We start from the raw sequence: 25048 nt of genomic DNA on the forward strand, positions 1-25048 counted from the left end.
ATATTGGACCCGTTTACACACTTCGATAGCCACACACGTTAGCAGTGACTTCTATATTGCTTCCACTACGTGTCAACATCGAAATCAAATGCTGGCATATACTCTCACATAGACATAGCTTATTACCATTTATATTACAAACTTTAACAAGGCAGGTTAATAATGGGATAACACCTTTATGAAGTAAATTTAGTATTTCACACCCCAATGGATCAGTTTATATATAGGTGGTGGTTCAAATTCAATTTTTTTTCTTTTTTGGAATGACTGGTCTAGAAGATAAAGGGAAACTCTTAAAACAAACTCTTTTAAAAACTGGAGTGGAAAGATGGCTCAACAGTCAAGAGCCATGCTGAGCTTCCAGAGGCCTGGGCTTGACTCCCAACACTCTTGGGGTGGTTCACAACTGTCAGTAACTAGAGGATCTGACATGCTCCTCTCACCTTGGTAGGTACCAGGCACACACATGGTACATACAAGCAAAAACACCTATAAACATACAAATTAGAAATATAAAAAATTAAAAATGATTCCTATTATCAACGTGAGTAATTTTTAAGATTGTGGCTAAAAAAAATGAATGAGAGATGGAAGATAAGCCACAAAGTACTGTTTAGACACTTTAGAAGCCTGCCTTCAAAAGACTATGACAATAAAATCTGAATTTAATGTGTTGGTTTTGCTATCTGTTTAAAATGAGTGGTTAATTCTGAACTTTGGCCCCTTTTCTCTCTTTCTTTCTTTCTTTCTTTCTTTAAAGATTTATTTATTACATATACAATGTTCTGCCTGCATGTGTGCCTGCATGCCCAAAGAAGGCATCAGATCTCATTATAGATGGTTGTGAGCCACCATGTGGTTGCTGGAAATTGAACTCAGGACCTCTGGAAGAGCAGTCAGTGCTCTTAACTTCTGAGCCATCTCTTCAGCCCCCCTTTTGCTTTCTTGCAGTCTTTTATGTATTTGTTTTTGTTACTTTTCAAAATAACATAGGACACAGCAATGGCTGTGGTTTCATGAGGCTGAGATGATGCAGTTCGCATTGTTTCCGTATAAAATTAGAATGGAATAAAATCAGTGGAATAAAGAATAGCAAGCGCTCCCCCAAGCCCCTCAAGCTTGACAACAGTACAAAGATGAGCAGGCGCCTGAGACGTCACCATTGTAGAAGATGCTCTTCTCCATGGGCTCCACGAACTCCATGCCAAGGATTCTTTCAAGAAGCAGCTTATCTTTTATAAAGTAATCCATTTCCTTATGAACCTAGTTTGAGAGGGCAGTCACGTAAAAAAAACACTATCAATTAATGCAAAAGGAAGAAAAAATGAGGAATAACATACAAAGAAAAATTCTGTAAAATAAATCACTACATTAGTATTTATAATGCAAATATTTTTAGAGATGTTTTATGTCTTAAATTGTTAATATGTTTAAGGCTATATATACTGAAAATTGACTTGTAAGATGATTTTTAAGAATACAATCATAAAGCCTGGCATGGTGGTGCACGCCTTTAATCTCAGCCATTGGGAGCCAGAGGCAGGGGGATTGCTGTGAGTTTGAGGCCAGCCTGGTCTACAAAGTGAGTCCAGGGTAGCCAGGGGTACACAGAGAAACCCTGCCTCAAAAAACCAACCCCCCCAAAAGATTACAGTCATAGTATAAGGATTTCAATGAATAATAAGTAACATTCTGGTGTCTTAAAATTCCAGTATAGTATACAATTCTACTATAGAATTTTATGGGATATATTAAAGGGATTCATTATTTGCTAGTGGGCACTTAAAATGACTTTTTCATTTTATGTAATCTATCTTGATCTCTAAACCATAAATTCCTAGTGACTATGATTTAAAAAAAATATTCCTAACTATTAAATTTGACAGAAGAGGAAAAGTATGGAGCTCAGTGACATGGCTGATTGAAAGTATAACTAAAACTCATTTAAGTTTTCAAAGCCAGCAGGCAACCCTGGCTTACATATGGACATCCGCATACATACGTGGTCAATGAAGGAGCCGAGGAACTTATTCATCGCGTTGTATGCTTTTATACTTTGTTCAAAAGTACTTGTGGATGAACTCAGTAGTCTGGCAGGGCCATCTCTCTAACACGAAAGGAGAAATGTGTAAATCTAACAAGCCTTGTGCTTGGGAATTTAATGCCGTAAGTGTGGTAAATGCGCGTGAGTGAGACGCTATACCAACCCTCGTCAGTGTCTCATGAATTCTGTCATAGTGCTGTCTCATCTGACTGGAAACTGCAATCTGAAAAGTCTGCCCATCCGTGTTGGGTACCAAACCCCTTTGGCTGCACAAATTTTCCTGAAGAGAAATGTGAGGATTTAAATTAAGATAGAAATTATTTTATAGGCCTTTCTTAAAAAGAAAGCATACCATTTTTCTTTAGTTCGTAACACCATGTTACAAGATCCACTAACAGTGAAATCTTGCTGATACTGTATCTGGGACAAAGATTCTAATATTATTCAAGGCCCTCTGCCCCAGGTTTGACCACGGTCCGCGTCATTCTCATGCCAACGCCCTGCAGTTTCCATCTCCTCTGCTCTACTGAAAGCACCGAGGTCACTGTGTATTTCGTATTCTTTGCTATCGTGTGGTTAACCTTACTGCTCTGTAATGTCCGTAAGAGAAGACTGAACAGTGAAGGTTCCAGACAGGTCATCTTCTCGCGAGACTGTCCACCAACAATCATGAACACCCACTTTTTGCCCTCGCCCACGGCCTCGCCAGTTTCCGCCGATGGTTCCATCAGCCTCTGGCTCTGTGATGGCTGCTCACCTACTTCAGAACTACTTACTCTTTTGCGTCTGATCTGAATCAGCAAACGGTACTTGGTTCCCACAAATTTGGAGGAAGAATATATACAATGAACTTCTGCACTTTAAATAAAAAATGTAAACTAAAAGGCAGATGTAGGGAATATATAAACTATGAAGGGGCACCACGAGAAAAAAAATCTATACATTTCAACATCTGGACTAAATATATGTAAAGCACTTCATGTGTAGACCCTTTCTAAGCCATAAACTTATAAACAAGAGCAGCAACTAAAACCTGGGACTGCACCGAATCCCTTTTTGTTTAGCATTATATCCTGAGCAATTTTCCGTGTCATTATATACTCTCTAAATCATTTTTGCGGTGGTGGAAGGGTGAAGTTCTTTATTTACATATAAAATGGCATCATAGAAACATGACCATGTACAGTCTGACAGCTCTGCTCAGTGGGTGGTGATGAACCTCCCCTCAGCCCCGCCCCCTCAGTCTTCATAGCCTCCACGGAGCAGCGAATAGTGATGGGGATCTTTAGGGCCGTGAGCGCCTTCACTGTGATGAGCAAAGGGTCTGCCTACCCTCCAGCTCCACCATCACTAGGGCACAAATGGAGATCTGGGGTGCTCAGGGGCTCGGCACCCACTGGTTGGCTAGTTCGGTCATCTGTGAAGGGTGCTTCACTTCTGGTTGGCCTGCAGGTCCTCCCGAGTCCTCCTAGGCATTTTCCAAGCCATCTAGGCCTTTGTCCTCCTCCACATCTCTGAACTCACTGCCACCGAAACTGTCCTCACTGTCTGACATGATGCCCTCATCTTGGACCTGAGAACCACGCAGCAGGCAGCACATGTGCTCTCCCATTTTTAACATAAGCACTTCACAGATTTTATTGTGAAGACAAACAAACTTACATAATAATCTCCAACTTTCCCATTTTTTTCTCCTCATGTTAAAAATCTAGAATCCAATTAGCAATTTGTATTTTGAATTTTCCTTAAGCTAAATCCATACATTCAAAGACAATAAAGTCCCAAGAAGCTCCCAGCATATATTACTAAAAACACTTTTCATTTGTAAAAACTCACCCTAATAACAATTGTTTCATGGATGCCCATTCTTTAATGTCATTAAATATTAGCTTCAAAAAAGTATGGTAAGTTGAATATCATTATTGCTGACATATTTGTTATAGGTACTTTACCCTCATTTGCTATCTTTTACTTATGACTGATAAATATGTATTATGTCAGCAAAGTAAGCTAGAGTGAAATCAGTTACAACTTGCTCTTTAAGGCTTTCTATTAGGTTTTTAATGCCATTTCTCAGTTGGATATATTCTTACCAAGGGCTTTTGGTTTAATTTATTACAAGTAACCTTCCAACCCAGTGTGATTTCTAAGAGCTAAACAAGAGGCTTAGCTTCTAATTCTTCAAATCATCATTAAGATGAGTAAACTCTCACAAGTCACAGAAACGGGCTCAGTAAACTCCAAGGCTTTCTTCTTAGGTGTTTGTTTGCTTGTTGAGGAAGTTCCCAGGGTATACAGTAGGAAGAAGAGCAAATCAATCTCCACCAGCTTTCAACATTACTGACATCTAGCCAATCTTTGTTTCATTTATCTTCCCAAATGTATTGTTTTCTTAGAGTATTTTAGAGCAGAGTTCAGATCCTGTCATTTCATCTGTGGACCGCTAATAGGGACTTAATAAAACAACTGCCATTGTGATTTTTATAGCTAACAAAATTAATCATAGCATAACATAAGTTAACACCAAATCCATTGAATCAGACTTTTTTCTAAAGACTGAGTCCGGACGGGGTTCCTGTCTTGAGCACCATTTCTTTGTTTGTAAGCTTCCCTCTGTACTTGGTGTCTCCCCTTCCCACCATTGCCCTCTAGTGAGGCCAAGAATTCTGCTTGACAAAGTTCCAGTGCCCCAACAACCAAGTGTCCTGAAGGCCTGCTTGACAAAGTTCCAGCATCTGGATGCCTTGGATTGATCCTGTACTGTGGAAGTTCCTGCCAGAGGCTTCTCATCAAAGGCTAGATTTGAAAATTAGTAAAAGCTGATACTAATAAAAACTAATAAAGTCATTGGTGATTCCCTGGGAAAATACAGCTATACAGAAAATTGAGTCAGTTGTAAAACTTATTCAGATTCATTGTTAGATTATTAATAAATGAGTTCAGATTCATTATTAGATTATCAATAAATGATTTAGAGGATTTTAGAAGAATTAATAAAGAGGAAATTTTAGGGGAACTTTGAAGGCTGACAACCTATTAATTAAAATCATTAGATTTTCATGCTCAGCTTTAGAAACAAGGAACTAGTTTAGAGAGAAAAGAGATCCTGACCATGCCATTATCAGCAGATCTACCTAGAAGCAAAAGAAAACAGTTTTAAAATTCTAATGCTCCTTCACAGGATTATAATAAAGATAGAAATGGCACTGAAGTAAAAGTTTATGATGAGGTTAAAGGTAGACATTGGAAACAGTCCTAAAGTTCTAACAGTTTTCTATTCTTTGCAAAACTACAGTAAAAATAGAAATTGTGTTGATACAGAAGTTCAAGACAAAGTCGCAAAGACAGGCATGGTGTCTCAGTGAACTGCCTGCCCTTCTGAGTAAACTTGACAGGCCAGGACTTTCCTGACATTCTGGAAAGACAAAAGGACCAGCTGCTTCTAAGTAAAAAGGCTACATAATATTTTTAAATGATAGCTTTATTTTAAATATAAAATAAGAAAAGAAAGGATTAATTAAGGGTCAGGAAGACAAGTTTAGGGTACCAGGTGGAGGGATTGATCTTTGCTCTATTAATCATATGCCAACTTAAAGCAAAATCAAATTGAGTTGCTTTGTTTAATACCTTTTGTAACTGCAAGGCTTTACGACACCAAGTTTTAAGTTAAAAGAAATTAGATTTTATCCTAAAAGTTAATTTTTAGTTCTCGGGAAATATGCTGTTTGCTTGCTTTGTTTCCCCTGTTCCTATATACTTATGTAACCAAAAAGATTTCAAGTTGTGTAATCAATGATTAAAGTTTTTAGGGAAATGATTTTGTGTATAAATAAAGCTTACAAGAGACACAAGTTGTCAGAGCAGGTAAAGTCATTTAGGCTTCCTCTCTGTCCCATCTCTCATCAAAAGGATTCAATGGTATCCCGCGCTTGATTCCTTCTTCCCTCGTAGACCTTACATGCACCCTTCTTCAGGGCCCACCCCTCATCCAGAGCTGGACGCCGGCAGCCCTCAGTCCCTTCCTGCCACTGGTTTGCTGGAAGGCAGTTGTTTGCTGTGTGGCATCCGCACTCTGGATGTGCACTGTTCCTCGAGTCTTTGCTACTTGCTTGTAAAACTGTCGTTGGGTCTAGAGATTTACTTCTATTCAGACTCAGTTTTCAACCACACCAGGAAGTGTCCGATGTCAGCTTGCCTCTTTTCTAACTTAGCGAAAAGGAGTCATTATGTCCAGATTGTCAGCCTGGCCCTTCCTTACGAGTTCCCCATGACACACATTTATTTTAACAGCCCCTGGGGACTGTGGCCTATACTCAGGCCTCTGTTAGTCACAGTGAAATGGTGGCTTCCTGACTCACAGGTCCCTCTTCTTTCCCAGCCTGCGAAGAGTTTTCCTGTTGCACTTGATTACTCTCCAGTGCAGTTCACAGGGAACCACAGGACAAAACCTGACTCTGGTCCTCAGGCTCGTGACTTGGTGTCCCTGCAACTTTCAAGAGTCATCTGTGAGGATTACATTTTCAAGGTAAAGAGGATGTAGAAGGCATCCCTACCGCCTCTCGCTTAAGGTTCATATTCATCTCCTCCATGTTGGTGTCCGCGTGGCCGTGCACCGACCTGCCGTGGATGTAATAGCCAAAACACCTGTGCGAGAGCAGAAACACGGACACCTGCAGGGAGAGGAGGGCAGGAACCAGTCAGGGGGCCTCCATCAATCTACAAAGCAAGTTTTTGTTAAAATTGCTCCCATTTCCCCAAAATAACAATGATTCAATTCTTAGGAAGCATATGAAGTGGAAAGCTAGGTAGCAAGGATAACTAAGGTATTTTATTTTGTTTGTTTTGTAGAGGAAATGGCTGGAGCTGTTTCTAAGGAAGGAAGACATTCTGATACATGAAAAATTTTTGGGGCGGCATGATGAACGCGGCATGAATTAGCCGTAATTAAGAACTGCAGATAAAGAAGAACAAAGCTAAGGAAGGAGTGTTAACGGTGGAACAACATCTACTTTTCAAATTAACAGTGGGTTGAAAATTAGATTAACAATCCAACCATCACCAGCCAGCTTATGAAGCTGCAATCCAACTGCTTCGTGCCACAGATGGACACATTTTTCACGCTTCTCTGCACATACCCATGTCTTTCCAAAGCCGGAAAACAACAGTTGCAAGATGACAACATCATCAAGCACTCACGTTACTCATGGAGCACAGATCGACGAACTGGCGGATCTTGTCTTCTATGAATCTCTCGTAAAAGGCAGCAAAGAAAACAACCTGAAAGAGCGAGTCATGGTCGTGAGTATCTGTCTCCTTCCAACCAAGAACACGGTGGCCTCTGTAAGGTCCCATGGAATAAAATCCCACCTGTCAGTTCTGACTCTGCCCTCCAAGGAAGGAGGAAGACTTAGAACTATGTTAAGAGTTGCTGGGTGAGGGCACTTTGAGAATTGATGGAACAAGGAAAGACAACGGCGGGAAGAAAGAGTGTTACGGATTGAGGATAAACTAGTGCTGGGGAGAGGGCTCACTCTATTTGGTGCCCACGGCACAAGCATGAGGAACTGAGTTTGGGTCCCCAGCACCCACATAAAAAGCCTGGTGTGCAGGCTTGCAACTAACCTCGGCATGAGGGATGGAGACAGGCTCGCTGCGAGACTCTCAAACAGTACAGTGGACCGTGATTGAGGAAGACACCTGATGCTGATCTCAGGCTTACACATGTACACACACACACACACACACAGACACACACACACACACGTGCACACACACATGTACACATGCATACCCACCCACATGTATGTGTGCAGTACGTGAGCACATACCTATACAAACAAGTATGCATACCACTTACACATTTGAATAAATCAAATATTGGTGGCCAATATATACGTCTATCCGAACCTCTATTCCCCTTTGCTATCTATGTCCTATCCCTGGGAAACATCTTCATAGCGCTTCTCACACTCTCTAGGAGCTCTTGTTAGGACATTCCCACGAACTCAACAGTCTATTATATAAAGCATGCTTAACTCTAACAATAGATTAGAGACTCTATAGCAGCTGCTTTATAGTATGTCCCTAAACAAAACAAAACAAAACAACAACACACACACACTTTTAAAGAACGTGAACATACCAACAGCTGAGGTTTAAAAAAGTAAAAGGAGTGAACATTAAAGCCTGACTGTTACAACAACAGCAACACACACACTTTTTTACTTTTAAGTGTGCGTGTGCTGGTGAGTACATACAAGTGCATGTGCATACAGGTGTGTGCAGAGGACAGAACGGCCATCGGATCCTCTAGAGCTGGAGTCACAGTAGGCTGAGAGTCACATATTTTGAGTGCTAGGAACCGAATTCTGGTCCTCTGCAAGAGTACCAAGTGCTGTTCTAGCTGGCTTAACTACATCACCAACATGATAAGACCTGAGAAGGGAGTTTGAGTTAGGGGACTGCCTAGGTCCGGCTGGCCTGTGGCATGTCTGTTGGGGACTGTCTTGATTACTAATTGCTGTGGGGGACTTGCCTATGCCCAGTTACCATGCTGTGGACGGGTGCGAGGAACCTAGGTAAGCACGAGCCCCTGGCAAGGCAGCCTAGCCCCATAGGAAGGCTTCAAGGTCCTGCTTGGGGTTCTGACAACCCTTAGTGATCATCCGGGACCTGGAAGTGTAAGTCCAATGAATGCTTTCCTGCCCTAGGCTGACGTGTTATTGGTGTATGTCACAGCATCAGAATCAGCGTGGACCATGCTCTTATCCACTGAGTCAGTTCTCTGGCCCCAAGACTTAAAAAGGGAGAGGAAAAAACACTAGACTCCCAGTTCCCTCCTGTAAACCCATCAGTCACTGTGGGCCAGGAGGTGTCACATGGCAGAGAACAGGCTCTGGGTCCTGATGACACACCGAGCCTCACTTCAGCCTGTGCTCTGGCCTCTGCTCTTTTTCATGCGAAGAAGGTGGAAGGGGAAGGCCATGGTCTTTATTTCTGACACACCTAGTTTACTTTGTTGTTACATCTAATGAAATGGGAAATGCCTCTCATGGCATTGCATGAAATTCTCTACAATGATGCTTCTTTAAGATGTCAGATGCAGTAGGTATGGTCATGAAACACAGTGGTATGTGCAGGACACTTCCAATCATCACAGCCATGCTCATCCGAAGATCTCATTTCAAAGTCTATGGTCCACGTGCCCGTCCATCCTGGCATTCTGTCTACTAGCTCTCACGAGCTCCAGCTCGGTAGCTTCCAGTCTGAACAGTGTCACCGTCACCAATGCTCAAAAGTGTATACTCCCAAAGTCCGTTTCAGGCTGGGAATGTGGTTCAGTGATAGAGCACTTGCCTGATGTAGGTAAGGCCTTTGGGGGAAATTCTAAGCTTTGGGGGGGGGGGGAAGTCCACTGTGGAATGATACTTAAATCCAATCCAAAGGAAAAAGATAATTTACAAAGACATAAGAAAAGAAAACACTGTAAAGTGTAAAGAAAACAAACAAGAGAAAAAAAAAAGTATTGTAGCACATCGGTCCCTTAGTTACATATCAACTGGAGTCTGGCCTGGGTCTGAGTTTCCAACAGACCCTTCAGAGTTTATACTGATAAGAAGTGAACCCTGAAACCAAACTGCGTGGGTTCAAATTCCTGTATTGCCAACTCAGCTGTGTGACCTTAAGCAACCATTTAGGCCTCCAGCACCCCAGGCTTCCTTGATCGTAACATGAGGCTGCAGACTCAACTCATCTCTAAAGGCTAAAGTCCAGATTAGCTAGTTAATGTGTGTAAAACATTGATTGATCATTGATTCTCACAGTGCCTGGATCATGATACAATAGAAACAGCTATTATTACCGCCTTCGTCACCTTCTTTCTGCCGTAGAGCGTGGCATTTGAGAGATACTAGTATAAAGTGGGGTTGGACTGGCAGATGTCACTTACAGTACCATCTCCTGTTACCTGTATTATTCCAATCACCAGCCAGATAGCAGTAGCCACGGCATATCTCAAAATGCGGCTGTAAGGGGCTGTGTAGTCCGAGGGGTCTCTAGAAAGGCTGGAGGAGGAATCCATTAAAGCTAAGTGTTTGAATCCCACAACCTAAAGGAAAAGAACAAATGAGAATTTAAACAGAAAATACTTTTTTTTTAAACCCACCTTGAAAAACAAAAATACCCAAGCTTGCAAACAGTAGGAAAACCTAGACACAAATTACAAACCTAAAACTACCAACAATAAACAAACAACTGGCAATTCATGAGTATTTAACAGGTGTCAGGCGCTATGCTAAATATTTTCTTATTTCAGAACAATGCATTCCAGAATGTCCTCCGAGGAATGTGCTTTCTCGGATGAAATGAAGCTGTAGTTCAGTAAGTTTGATGGGGACATTGCATTGACTGCCGTGTCTCTTCCCCATGTAAAACAAAGGCTTTGAGAATTTTTACAGCAATGCTCCTATGCCATTTTATTTACTCTAGTATTTTGCAAAGTTAACTGCAGAAGCTTTTTTTTTTTTTTTTTTTTTTTTTTTTTTTTTTGTGCTTCAAGCAGGGTCTCCTCAGCCTAGGCTAGGTTGGAATTTGCTCTGTCCATGAGCATGGCCTTGGATTCCCTTTTTCCTTTTTATGATGCATTTGTTTTTAGTTTCTCATGGAGACATTCAAAGATAGGTGGACACATTGTTGCCACTAACTAGAGAAAGAACAGATGTGCGTCTGTTAACAATCACTACCATGACAAGAGGCTACAGTGAGAGACCTTGGCGTCTTAGAAACTCGTATCTTCTCTATCACAATATTACATACTATGATTGTCATAGTTTGAAAGTGTTAGAAACTGAATCCTCACTGCACCAATGTGAGAGTGAGAGGCAGATGGGAGACGTTTAAGGCATGAGGACTCCGCCCTCAGAAGTAGACTAATGGCCGCAGTGAAAGGGCCTCGGGCCAGCAAGATAGCTGTGTGGAATGGCCTTAAAAATCTCGATTCTCTTCTGTGCCCACCTTTGGAGAGTTGGAATTAGAGTCCTGTAATACCACACCTGGCTCCATCAAACAATAGTTAAAATAAAAAACCCAAACCAAAAAACACTGGTTTACCAAAAAGATATGTGAGGAAACAGAAGTATTGATTAGTTTAATTCGGCCATTCCTCAATGTATATAACTATTGATAAACCATGCTTATGCTATACACATAAATTTGTGTGGAGGGGATGTGCTGCGGAGTGAACCGGGGCCTCATGGCTGCCTTATGATTGAGCTATATTGTCCAGCACCCCCTACCCCCAGCTTGTCTATTTGGAGACAAGGTCTTGATAAGTTGCCTAGGCTAGCCTTGAACTTACTCAGAAGCCCAGGCAGTCACATATCATAGTGGTCAGTTCTGAGGCAGGGGTGAGACTATAAATCATACAAAGGGAGATTTTTGAACTATACAGACGGGATCCCCTAAAAGCTACTAAAACTAATCTGAAACAAGAAGGAACACAAACAAGTACTTTATACAAGTTCGCCAGGGAATTCTGCAACAGACTGTTGGTACAAAACTACTCCCCAACTGCATGGGGACACGTGCAATGGTGGCATCACCAGTGCTGCAGGAAGGAGGGATGGGTGACGGCGTAACAAATGAATTGCCACAAATGAATGAGGAGTTTGGGCTTTGCAAGATGAAGAGCTCCGAGGCAGGCGGTGCTGAGGATTGGTGACAACCATGGACAGTGCTGAACTTCGCCCCTAAAAGTGGTTCAGGCGGTGAACCTTCTAAGTGCCTCATCACAACGTATTTAACTTTCTTGCTTTTGTTTGTTGTATAGGAAGGATAAAGGGAGAAAAGTAAGAGACATTTCTTTATACTGTCTTGACAACAATACTTTACCACAGAGAACTGTTGCCCTGTCTGAGAACTCCCTTGAGACTATAGTCACATTCACGAGGCGCTAATAAGCTAAATGAGCACATTCCAGTTTATACCTCCAGGAAGAAGAGCGTGGTGAGCACTTGAAAGAGTGGGTTAATCTTCCTCACAGTCTGAATCTCATGCCATTCATTTGCCACAAAGTATGTTCTCCAGACGCTCACAGGAACAGTGGCACTCCGCACGCCGCCCTCACCTGGAAGTGAGATTAAAGGGGTAAAAACCCAGTTCCCTTTGCTCTGCACGGCAGCAAGGGAAGTCTGCGGCAAACACCGATCTCAGTTACCTTCAACAGCTTTCAGAACTTTTCCTTTCGGCCGTTCCCAATCAATAAAGAATATATCTATGGTAATCTGGGATATGAGCTTATGCAAGAATTGCAGAGCCTAAAAATAACAAACAACAAAACACCTGAAAAGTATCATCACTGAAGAGTGATCACAAAACCCACATGATGCTTTGCGAAGCACACAACATGTGCGCTGAATCACCAAGTGTACCGGACGGCCACACACCTGTTACTTCACCTCTTCTTTTCTTTCTTTTCTTAAAATAGGAACATGAAAAGGAAGAGAAATGTTTCTTCCCCATCTCCTACAGGACCCTGGTACACATGACTCCCTTCCTCATCTGACTCCTTTATGACTGAGGTAATTTGCAAAGGCCTGTGAAAGAGGTAGATGCCCCTGCTGTCTTTTCTACCTCTAGAAATGAGATAGAAAGCGGTGTGTTGTTGAAACACATTTTTCTCATTTACCGGAGCAGTCTGTTTAAACCAAGTTCTTCTCCCTGGGACAATATTGATCTAACGATAAGAATCCAAGTCCAGGATGGTAACTCTCCTGAAGAGTTGGTTCCTCTCTCAGTGGGAAAGCAGCTCCTTCACTTTCAGAAGCCAATGGGATGAAGCCTCCCAAATGGGTAAGTGAGGAGCTGTTGGCTATATGGGTAAGGACACAGCTTGATGCCACACAAGATGAGGAAAGATTAATAATAGCTTCTACAATTCCAGCCTGGCACCAGGTGTGGCTTTTTGTCCTCATTAACAAAGAGACAAATCCATGATGGCAAGATTTTAAAGGAAAAATTAAACATTAAAATACCATTTATCAAATTGGCTGCAACTCATGATTGCTCAGGCAAATATATAACTTCCTTGAAAAAAAATCACTTAAGGCATAACTTTAAATGGGCAATTATAAATAAAGGCGCATTTCCTATGTAAGGTAAAATAACTGATGCTTTCTTTCAAAGCTGAACAAATTTTACACTTAAACTCTTAAAAGTATCTGAACTTGAAAGCTAACTAGCTCCTTAGCAGGCTTTTGAAATAGAGTAGCCTGTCCTTGGAAACATACCTTCATAGCGAAGGCACACCCCACGTAAGTAACAAAACGTTCTTCCTGAACTGGCATCGGCAGCAAAACAGAGACAGACTTCTGTGCCTGTAACAACAATCACACAAGGCTTTTACTACACGACCTATAAGCCAACGGAAGCTTGGGTGCAGACACAGTGCTGTCCTCAGACAAGGTACACCACAGGGTGGGGGGCTAGCAGTTGTCTCAGCGAGCTTAATCTCAGTTCTCTTATAAAAACAGATTATCAGTTATTCAGATATTGGCATTTAGATTAAATTCAGAAACTCACTCACTTTGAAGAAAATAAGCCAGTAGAGACCTGTTCCCACTGTGATGATGAAAAACACATTGGCCAGGTCGCCAGCATAGTACAGCAAGAATTTCATAACTGTCTGCAATTTAAGAAGAGTTACAATTGTTAAAGATTCCATTTGTTACCTGCTTAGCGTATTTATTTCTGCTAAAGAAATTGAGCAGAAAATATAAGCTCTGCTTCACTTTCATCATGTGTAAAATGGTATTAATAAAAATATTACTTTTAAGAACTTATAATATAAAAGTTCTTTTGTGTGTGTGTGTGCGTGCGTGCATGTGTGTGTGCATGCATGTGTGTGCACGTGTGTGCGTGTGAGTGTCCAACTAGATAGAGCTATGAGAAGATCAAGTAAACTCTACATATAAAACTTGAGAACAGTCAATATTCAGTAAAACATTTCTAAGATTAAGTGAGAAGTGAACTGTAAAGTCAGTGGAGTAGAAGGTGAAAGACTAGCTCGCCGGTGTGGAGATGGGCCCATTTTCCTAAACAGATGAACAGAATGTACATAACACAGGATGACCTGAGCTTCCGATCTCTATAACTCCATGTCCCAGTTCATGGATAATGATATGATACCAGGTCAAATGTACATTATCCTGGGGATTGAATCTAAGGCTTTGTGTGTGGTAGGCAAGTACTCTGCCAATTGAGCTACATCCAATAATGAAAATAAAAATAAATTTGTCTAAAAAAAAGGAAATAAACGCATGTTTCTCAAAAAAAAAAAAAAAAGAAAAGAAAAACCACACACACACACACAAAATGCATGTGATCGTGTGCAAATCAACTAGATGTTAAGTGCTAATTATATGCCGAATGTTAAAGGCATCGATAAGATGACAGGTAGCTCATAAATTTGCCCAAAAGATTACAACATAAAAAACCGAAAGGGGATTACTGTTCTGAAAAGACAAGCTGCTCCTCATATGAATAAGAAAAACAAGAAACCTAACAGAAAATGAACAAGAGATCTAAATAGTTCACAAAAGAGGGAGCCTAAACATTTAAAGTCTCTAAAAGGCTGGAGAGATGGCTTAGCAGTTATGAATACTTTCTGCTCTTCCAGATGTTCCTTCTCAGCACCCAGGTGTCCTCTCATGACATCTGTAACCCCTGTTCCAGGGATCTGATGCCCTCCTCACTTTTTTCTGGTTTCTATGGGTACCAGGCATGCATGTAGTGCATAGGTATATATGCAGGCAGAACAGCATATACATAAAATAAAAATTAAAGTATATGAATAATAAAACAAAAAATAAAATCAATAATTACATCCTAACTTGCCACAATGTTGGACAAAAATGGAAAGGTTGAAAAATGTCTTTGCATTGGCAAAGACAAAAATAAAAATGGCGGTGGCAGTGTGGACAGACCTATGGGATATTAGAAAGAAAGTGAAGCTGCATATGTTCTGTGACCTCAGAATAACCTCCCTAACTTATACTCCAGAAAAACCAAAGGCAATTTTCTTATTCATCTTCTTGTTGTATCTTATGGGAAAACTCTAAAACAGTCAAAATATGAAACAAATTTCATTTCAAAACTGAGAGTGTACCTGTAAATCAATCACGGGGCTCCCAATGCGCCTCTTCCACCCTGCTGTCTTCAACAGAGATAACAGCACAGCCAGCCCACCCAACACGCCCAGAGCGATCTGAAAAAGAAGAGAGAGAAAAGAAAACAAGTATCTTAGAACTTACATCATTCCTCTCACCGGTACTAAAGCCCACTGTTAGTAGAAAGTGAAAATACTGAACATTGGTGGGGAGTGGTTGAAAGGACATGGGAGAAAGCTGAAAGGAATGTCAATGGCTAAATCTAGGGAAAATTGAGCAAGAAAAATGAATAGTGATAGATTATGAAATCACCTACTTTAAATATACATAAGATCATCATATCTTAAATAAACAATTGGATAAATAATTAGTGTGGGCAAAGGAAAAATTCTGCCTCTATAACAAAATTCCAATTTATAAATTCAGAAGAAATGATGAAAAGAAAAATCATCAAGCAAATGTCACAGTGATGCTCTCTGCAGATAAGCGTCACCAGTGGGCACTAGAACAAGAGGGCAGCAGCTGTGGAGACGGCTCAGTCAGCAACTGTTTGCTGCAGTCTCAAGGACATTAGTTTGGGTCCCCAGAATCCATGCAGTATTCACATAGAAAGCATGGTGGCCACATGTTCCTGCAGAGGTAGAGACTGGCCAGCTTGTCTTGCCAAACCAGTGAGCTCACGGTTTAGTTAGACTCTGTCTTAAAAAAAAGGTGGAAATCTATAGAAGAAAGTATCTAAAGTTGATCTCTGGCCTTCATATGAACATATATGTACAGAGACAGACACACACAGACGCAGACAGACACACAGGCACACACAGACACATACAGACACAGACACACACACACCCTCACTCAGACATACACAGACACAGACACACACAGACATACACAAACATACACACACACACACACACACATATACACACACACACACACATGGGCACTGTCACAGTCTGGAGGACACTCAGAAGATCTCAAAACTGAAAGCGATGTAGAATCAGAAAAATGACAGAGACAAGCTCATAATACCCAAACCGAGCACAGGTTCCTCAACAAGACATCATATTAACTTCCTGATATGTCACTGTGCCACGAGCAAGACAGGCTAGAGCACATGGCAAATCTACTCTCATGACTTTATTTACATCTGAAAAATTTAAAACTAAAAATGTAGTGTAACTATTAAATAAGGATTAGGCACTCACATCTGTCTGAACAAAGGCGTCTCCTTGATTCATTTCATATTTGACTGCAAAGGAAACCTGATATTTAAAAGAGAACAGATCAATCATACTAAAATGCTGTTCACCTGTTTTCCTAATAATAAATTTGTAGTTGGATTTTGCCATAAATACCATATTTTTAATGATTACTTTATGGGTGTTGGCCTTTATTTACACAGAGATGTCTTTTTAAGAACATTTATGCTGCATTAAATCTTCCTCTTGAGCGTGCATGAGAGGAAAGGGGAGTTTCTTGGGAATTAAGGCTGATGACAGTAGCTCAAGGCAAGCTCATTCTATCTCATTTTCAGATAGTTTTGCCATTGAGAAATACGATTGACCTTGTCTCAGAAAATTTATCAACTAGCTAAACGACCATACCCTAAGGCAGAACACTCAGTCATCTGACTAGGAATCCTGAAGACAGCACCATGTTCAGATATAAGAGAAAGCATAGGAACTCGGACCAAAGCGACAGTCATGGACCCCGTATGGGACTGAGCCAAGTCCTCTACATATCTGTTATGGCTGTATAACTTGGTGTTCTTGTGGGAGTTCTAACAGAGGGAGTGTGTGTGGGTAGTGGATCTCTGGTGCTTTTGTCTGCACTTGGGACCCTTTTCCTTCAACTGTGTTACCTTGTCCAGCTTTGATATGAGGGTTTGTGTCTAGCCTTATTTGTTATGCCGTGATAGTTGATATCCTTGGGAGGACTGCCCCTTTGTTTGTGTCTTGTTTTGTTTAAAGGGAAACTGAGGAGGACTGGATCTTGGGGAGAGGGGAGGTGGGGGGACTAGGAGAAGTGGAAGGAGGGGAAACTGAGGTCAAGATGTAATGTATATAAAGAATAAATATTATATAGACAAAGATACAAGAGAAAGAATCAGAGAAGCGTATAGGCGCGAGAGGCAGTTCCTTTGGTTTTACCGTGGCTACAGAAGAGTGAATTAGGGGAAGGAGGAGGCAGTCAAGAGGACAGTATCAGATGCAGGAACACCACGTTAAAGATGGCTGGCCATCATGAGAGATTTCAGAGGAGAAAAAATGTCAAAAGCCAGAGTGGAAAAAACAAGAGTCAAACGGTTGGAAGTGGAAGGAAAGGAGCCAGAGCAAGCTGAGGGGCTGGCGGTACTGAGAAGGATCTGACAGGCGGTCAGTGGCTTCAGTGTGGTTTTAAGGGGTTTACAAGCAAAGGAAAGGATCTATCAGAGAGACTGGCTGAATAAGGCTGGGGAGGAAGGGTACCACAGAGGCACAAGGTTAGCTGAGGAGGAGAGGACAAAGACAGGAGTGAGGAAGGAAACAAAGTGCAGAGTCCCTTCTTAGGAGCTCCAGGGGAATCCGTGTTGGATGGCTGACCTGCTAGGTGAGGCAGGAAGTGAACCCAGCTGCAGCTGCTACAGAGAAATGGGACAGCTGGGTGCTCAAAACTCAAGCACACCTTTGGTAATGGCTTCCAAGGTTGAGTGAGCCATCCTTCATCCTGGCTCAGCTCCTGCTCAGTCACAGGGCGGTCTGAGGGCTCTGACCTCCATGGGTACCTGCGCTCACATACACATACCTGTCCTCTCCACTACACACATACACATAATTAAAAATAATAAAAATCTCATTCATTCTTGATAATTAAGATTTGTATAGAGATTTGTTTAAAACTTTAAAAAGATTACTTTTTGATCATTATAGGTGACATCAGAATATATTAATAAACACAAAGGCACCAACTAATAAAGAACTTACCTTCACAGATTGGCTATTAGCATTTTTGATGTCAATATCACTGTAGGCAATGGTAAGTAAGGGAGTATATATGTTTCCATTTTTTGTGTTGGGCACAAGGCGTATGCTGTTAAAAGAAAATACACTCAAAATTATAAATATATCTAATCCTTTAAGCATATATTTATTACTTCTTTTGAATTTTGTATACAAGACTGTCTTGATATTTTAGAAATAGTCAGTTAGTATGGACTAGAAGAGACTAGGTATAAACTAAGAGTTAAACCATAGCTCATTTTCCTTGGTTAAAATCTTTACCACTGAAGTATATTCCAGTAGACAAGATCTAGGCTCTGCCATACACAAATGAAATCACTGAAGCACTTTCAGGAACATCTGGAAGAGCCACACTACATGACACCTAAAGAACAGCAGACAATCAGTTCCCAGTCTCCACTTAACTGTGGAGAATATTCTGTCCCTTGGCTAGGTCTGGGTAGGGGTTTGATGATGACTGCACATATTGTCCTTGGTTGGTGCCATAGATCGAGCAGAACCCCTGGGCCCAGGTCTGCTCATCATAGTGTTCTTCTTGTAGGTTTCTAGGACCCTCTGGATCCATCTATTTCCCTATTTCCTATATTTCTCCCACCTTATGATGTCCTCACCACTATCCCATTTTCCTGGTAAGTGAAGACTTTCATGATGGCACTAGGAGGAAGGATAGCAGACTACCAAGAAGAAACTTGATACCCTAGCATCATATTCAAGGGGAGGAGGTCCCCATCAGTCACAGTCATAGGGAAGGGGAATGGGGTGAAAGCGGGAGGGGAGGGAGGAATGGGAGGATGCACGGGAGGGGATAGCAATTGAGATGCAATATGAATGATTTTATTTTTCAATTAAAAAAATAAAATTAAAAAAAAAAAACCCCAATGAGGCCAATTAAAAAAAAAAAGAACAGCAGACAAAATCTGGATCTTCAGATAAGAAAGAAGATTTTAAAAAAATGAAAATACACCTTATACCTAGTTTTGTTTCAGGCACAAATTGGTAACTACAATGAATTAGTAGCATATAGTTAGTGAGCCCCACAAGAAAAATGCCAGCATGGCTTCACCAAGAACAAGCCCACCCTAATTAGGTCTGGTTTCATTTCTATTAGGAACCCTACCCTGGCAGATTGAGCAGATGTTAAAGCACAGTGCACATGGATGGCGGCGTGCAACTCACAAAACTGTTATGAGAATCCAAATGAAGAGTGAGAAGGCGACAGGCAGATGAAGTGCTTCACGGTGTAAAGCGAATGTACTCAAAGCATACAGCATAAAATACTGGAGTAAGGGAATGCGCTTAGTGCTGGTGGGACTTGACGTGCTGAGGTGGGTGGGATGGGGTGGGGTGGGGGTGCACCTTTTCTGAGTAGGCGAGGAGGAGGAAGAGGGTGGGAGGGAGGGGCCTATGGTCAGGATATAAAGTGAATAAATAAACACAATTTCAAAAGTCCAAATTAAAAGGAAATAAAATAAAATAAAATACTGGGTAGTGGGTTCAGTTAAGATTTTAATATTATATGAAAAAGAGAAATAATGGCTAAATGGTTCCACTGTATGGTAAGGTATTTTAGAAAGAGGGAGATGTGGGCTAGCCTGGGTCAATCTCTAGGTTTTAGAGGGAGCCATGAGAGGACATGGGGCTGGGGAGGCTGAACTCACACTCACTCCTCAGCTCTCACTGAAGTACTACTTTAGCCACGGGAACTGCCTTCATTCAGCTTTCAGCCTGCTGTAACTCGACAAGCGCAGCGTGATCAAGAACATGAGCTTGGGCACAGTCCTGAGGCCATCCGGTACCCTGCTCCGCTCTAGCCTGTAACCTGTAGTGGCCTATGCCAACCCAGACACAGGTAAGTTAGGGTTACGCATCTCTTCAGTTTGGCTCGCCCTACTGTCTCTGTCTGATGATTACTGGTAAATACTTTCCTTATGGCATTATCTCATATACTCCCAAGTCTAACTTAGACATTAGGCAGTTTTTTTACCTCAGTGATATCTGGGTAGCAATTCGAATTACTCTTGGCTGATTTCCTAGGTCATTTTCTCGTCCACTTACTGCATCCACTAAGAAAATGCGCCGAGTGAGAAGCCACTTGTTGGGACTACTGTCTTTTATTATAAAAAGAGGAAAAATGGTATTAGGAAAACTGCTTAAGATAGTAACCACGGCAGTTATTGAAGAAATTAAGATTAAAACTTAGTATTTTGTAAGATGGCCACACAGAGTTAGTCCTGCAAGAAATTTTCAGCTTTCTCTGTTTCCTACCTTGGTTGCATTTTGTAACACGGGCAACAATGAAAAAAATTAGTTTTCCCCAAAGAGGGCGAAGAACAGTGAAGAAAAAGTCTCAATTTGCAATTCAAGTAATTCCCCTCTCAGCGAGGGTATGATTTCTTAAAGTGCTCAACATCAAGTTAATAAAAAGGCCTAAACACAGCAGGAGCAGGGTGGCGCATGCCTATAAATCCAGCACTTGGGAGGCAGAGGCAGGCAGATCTCTGTGAGTTCGAGGACAGCCTGGTCCACAAAGTGAGTCAAGGACAGCCAAGGCTACACAGAGAAACCCTGTCCTGAAAAACAAACAAACAAACAAACAAACAAACAAACAAACAAAGGCCTAAACACAGCAGCAATGTTGCCACTTGGTTGTACCTTGGGTTTACTGTATAAAACCACACACCAGGAGGCTCCATAGTCACTATCATCATCACTGGTTTACTAAAATTATCATATTGGTTTACCACCCATTGAGCTCAGCTAGGAGCGCAACGGCAGAGCGGCTTACCTTGGTTCACAAACATTTTATTGTGCTGAAGATTTAGGTTTAACACGGGAATAGCCCAAATGTAAGGGTGTTGGTCTTCATCAGTATATTCGAGGTAAACATCATAAAATACAGGACTGGGGAAATCAGCCAGGATTTTAGAGAGAGAGATCTCACACTAGGGAAATAAAAGTAAAAGCACAACTCAAAACTAGAAAGCATATGTTATCATTAAACATTTCTTTTTAAATTTTGTCAAGTAAAAGTATCTTTAAACTATATTACTTTCATGTCCTCCTAAAAGCCCAACTTAAAAAAAAGAAAGCCAACCAGTAAAGAATTTTTCTGTTTTCAATCTATAACATGAAGAGAAGACTGCTTTTACTTCCAGTACTAAGTGCATTTCAAAGTGGAGGCTTCAGCACCTGTGTTGTCCTGTGGGACACAGAACAGTTCTTTCTCCTGATGTACAGTCACTCAGGACTGGCTCCCTTCAGGAAGGCTAAGCTCATCTTTCACTCTTCCCTGCTGCAGTCTGTGCTCATGCGCTCATACTAACCCATGACATGGATGTGCCAGGTTGTCCTAGCTCCCCAACATTCCAAGAGTGGGCTCTGCATAAATCCCCTTTTTATGTGTTCTATCCTGTGCCTGTGCATTCTGTAACTTGAATATCATTGACCCCTGAGTCCTAGTGTATTGCCCCGGCAGCTGGTATTGTCTGCATATCTACAATATAGCACTGTGACGGTCTTCGCCAATTTTTGTCTGTATAGCTATTTTGCTGACTGAGCTGTGACTTGTTTTTGTGAGTGGCAGCCTGACTGCACTAACCATGGTTTTAAACCTATCGGAACAGCTGTCTGATGCAACAATCTTACTATTTACCTAATAGTGAGTCTCAAGGAAGCACAGACACCAAGTACCTCACACAGCTGTTAAGGAACCGAATGGGGTATCAGTGATAAAATGCTGAGCGTCATCCTGCACTTAACACCTATTGAGTCTCCCTGCTCACTGTAGTTCATGCTGTATAGAAAGATGATGCTAAAACACGCTATAATTCATTTCCGATCGTAACATTCATGTTAATGGCAGAAAATTTGGAAAATGTAAGAAAGAAAACAAAATTCATCTCTGGTACAACTGTCTCAAATTAATCAATAAAAACATTTATTTTTTTCCAGTGAGGTTCTCAGGAGGACACTGCTCGCTGTGGTTTTGTTGTGTGTGCACAAACAAGTCGTTAAGAAACATTTCATATGTTTGAGGCTCCGTCATGTGTTAAATGCCTCACGATACTCCTTCGCATCATGCTGCAATGTCGAAGTGACAAAGTCATGACAGGAAGGAGAAAGGACAGTGTGGAGAAAGGGAGGGAATCGGAGCGAGAAGTAAGCATGGTTATTTTATGGGGAGGTAAAATGAAGAGGGAATTACATTTTTAGTAGCCTCTAAACATAAAGTAGTATTTGAATTTTATTATAAAATGCTCAGGAGTAGCATTATGTTTAAGGCACATAAGCCTGGAGGCAGAAAAACAATTGACTTATAACAATCTAACATTATAAAATATTTAAAACTCTGTAAATGCTAATGTACCTTCATCTTGAGGATTAACACTTTCTGTTCCCAGATAATGTAAGATTTATTAATTAATGAAAATGTTCGTCACCACTAAAAGAATTTATGAGTTAAAAAACATTCACCTAGCATTCCAGTCACTGGAGAACAAAGGGAAACGTAGACTGCCTCACAAACAGAGGCGCACTCACATGTTGCTGGTACGTTGTTCCAAAAGAGTACGCGGCATCCAGTCGTCTCTCTGTGTCTGGACAAAGCTTCAGCAGACAACACAATTGATAAGTATCTCTCACAAAAGATTGCTTTGCTGAAAGAGCTCTCTAGCTCCCATATGAACATACACTCTATTTTTGTACTTGGTTAATGTGTGGAGGCCACAAAAAACTAAGGAGGTATTTTTTGTTATAAATTAAACTTATAACTTGAACAACAGTTTTAAGAAAATTCCCACGTGGGGCTGGCAAGGTGGCTGAGCACGGAAAGGCACTAAGGCCACTAAGCTTCAGAACCGGAAGCAGAGGACCAAGTCCCACAAGTTGTACTCTGTCTTCCACACATTACATGATGTGCATGAACACACATACACACACACACACACACACACACACACACACACACACACACTGAAATTTAAACATTCTAATTTAAAACTCACCCCCCCCAAAAAACCTGATTTTCTTCATGCAATACTCTAGTCTGTTCTGCCTCAGACAAAAATACAGCACATTTGTAATATTTTTGCTAGAGTCACGCTTACCTGTAAAACACCACCTTCTAATGTTTGCCACTTGATAAAGTTTCCTCTTATATCATAGGAAGCAGCAACAAATTTCAGCTTTATGTTTTGGTTAAAGAAAAATAACAGTAAAATCATGTCAAATACTCTACAGAGGGTGTTTTTCATTACTGTCTTTTCAACGTTAACATTGCTTTGGTTGAAAAACTAAATTCAACTACATTTATTGAATGTAAATGAATATGCCAGTATCCATACAACTCAGTGCACCTTAAAACAGGCCCAGTGCTTTGCAGAGCTACTACTTTGGCATTGGGGGCAACACTAGTGGCAGAGACCTCCCTCTCCAGTCAGTCACGTGAGATGAGTGTGGAGGAAGGTACAGTACCTGTTCTGCCGAGCTCGACAGCTAGAGGTAGGAACGAGGAGCTGAGGCATGCTCTCACATGCCGCAGAGCCTCAGGCAGTTCCTGGAAGGTGCCTTAAAAGTGTGGGCATATTCAATAGAGACTCCACTGCATTTGATGATGAAAACGCCCTTGTCAGGCCTCCAAGTGCCAGCATACCCACTCAACTCAGACATCTACACAGCCCAGTGAGACAGCCCGACCCTACACTCTGCAGTGTCTATGGGCAGCTCATAGTTACATAGCTGAGTATGTAAACTTAATAATCTTGGAAACTAAGAAGTGGGACTAGTAGCTTTTACCCTGGCACTAGGGACTGTGGGATTGAAGCCAGGGCCTGTACACGTCAGGTGAGCATGTCGCCACTGGGTTCCACCCCAGCCAGAGTTATTTTCTTATCTTAAAGTCAGGAGATCACACATAGTTATGCCTTTTGTGATGCTGGGACTTGTACCTGGTTTTGTCCTTTGAAACTGAAATTTGTAGGAAGAGGGGTCGTACTGAGAACTTGAGGTGCCAATCCTGGCTGGTCTCCATAAAACAGCCAAGGAAGGTTCTGTCTCCTACAAACAATTAGACTCATCTTAATAACCAGAAGACATCATTCACATTATTAACATTCATGAAAATGGGTGCCCTGAATTCATTTTGATGTAGTCCATCAATCCAGATCTCCTCACCAGAACGGAATCGAGTGAACACTGACCAATCCGGCGGTGCTTTCAAAGATATAATGGAACAGCCGACATGCATCAAACGTGGTGGAGTCATAGGAGTTCATGTTCATCACACATATATTTCCAAGAGCTTGGCAAGATGTCAGGTTGGCGTGAGTCTACGCGAGGAGGTGGAGCAACATTAGCAGTGTCAGTACAAGTTCATAGAAGAATTATGTCTTGTTTTAGTTGTATCAATTCTACTAATTACTTTGGTTTTTTGTTTGTTTTTGTTTTGCTTTGCTTTGTAATACTTTTCTGTAGCTTAAGTAGACAATACATTTTTAAACAATTTTATCTATGTGTCTGTGGGCTTTGCCTACGTGTGTCTGCACTATGTGCACAACTCATTCCAGCAGAGGCTAGAAGGCTTCAGTTTCCCTGGAAATGGAGTTACAGACAGCAGTGAGTCACCATGTGGTTGCTGGGAATTGAACTTGGGTCCTTTGCAAAAACAGCCAGGTTCTTAGACACTGAGTTATCCACCTTAGACCCCCAAAACTTTTTTTTTTTTTTTTTTTTGAGACCAGGTTTCTCTGTAGCCCTGTGTACTTCCAGCTTCTTCTACATGAGTGTGACAGAAAGTCAGGTCGTGGCTCTGTGATCTTTGTTCCCATGGTGGTCTCCTCTTA

General features: G+C 41.4%; 1 protein-coding gene across 1 annotated transcript in view; it reads right to left on the bottom strand.

Moving 5' to 3' along the window:
• Tmem67 (transmembrane protein 67) overlaps positions 1-25048 on the bottom strand; it is a 45844-nt gene that overhangs the window by 5857 nt on the left and 14939 nt on the right. Inside the window, exons 8-26 of the mRNA XM_051160405.1 lie at positions 24381-24535; positions 24155-24263; positions 23315-23392; positions 22749-22814; positions 20995-21151; positions 20194-20317; positions 18174-18279; positions 16416-16472; positions 15207-15305; positions 13626-13724; positions 13330-13416; positions 12258-12357; positions 12028-12167; positions 10011-10151; positions 7241-7321; positions 6598-6714; positions 2208-2324; positions 2003-2107; positions 1161-1263 (exon numbers count right to left, since the gene is read on the bottom strand). Of these exons, the coding sequence (XP_051016362.1) occupies positions 1161-1263; positions 2003-2107; positions 2208-2324; positions 6598-6714; positions 7241-7321; positions 10011-10151; positions 12028-12167; positions 12258-12357; positions 13330-13416; positions 13626-13724; positions 15207-15305; positions 16416-16472; positions 18174-18279; positions 20194-20317; positions 20995-21151; positions 22749-22814; positions 23315-23392; positions 24155-24263; positions 24381-24535 (2041 nt within the window). The remainder of the gene's footprint in view (positions 1-1160; positions 1264-2002; positions 2108-2207; positions 2325-6597; positions 6715-7240; positions 7322-10010; positions 10152-12027; positions 12168-12257; positions 12358-13329; positions 13417-13625; positions 13725-15206; positions 15306-16415; positions 16473-18173; positions 18280-20193; positions 20318-20994; positions 21152-22748; positions 22815-23314; positions 23393-24154; positions 24264-24380; positions 24536-25048) is intronic.

This window comes from Acomys russatus, chromosome 2 (genome assembly GCF_903995435.1).
Source record: "Acomys russatus chromosome 2, mAcoRus1.1, whole genome shotgun sequence".
NCBI classification, from domain to species: Eukaryota; Metazoa; Chordata; class Mammalia; order Rodentia; family Muridae; genus Acomys; species Acomys russatus.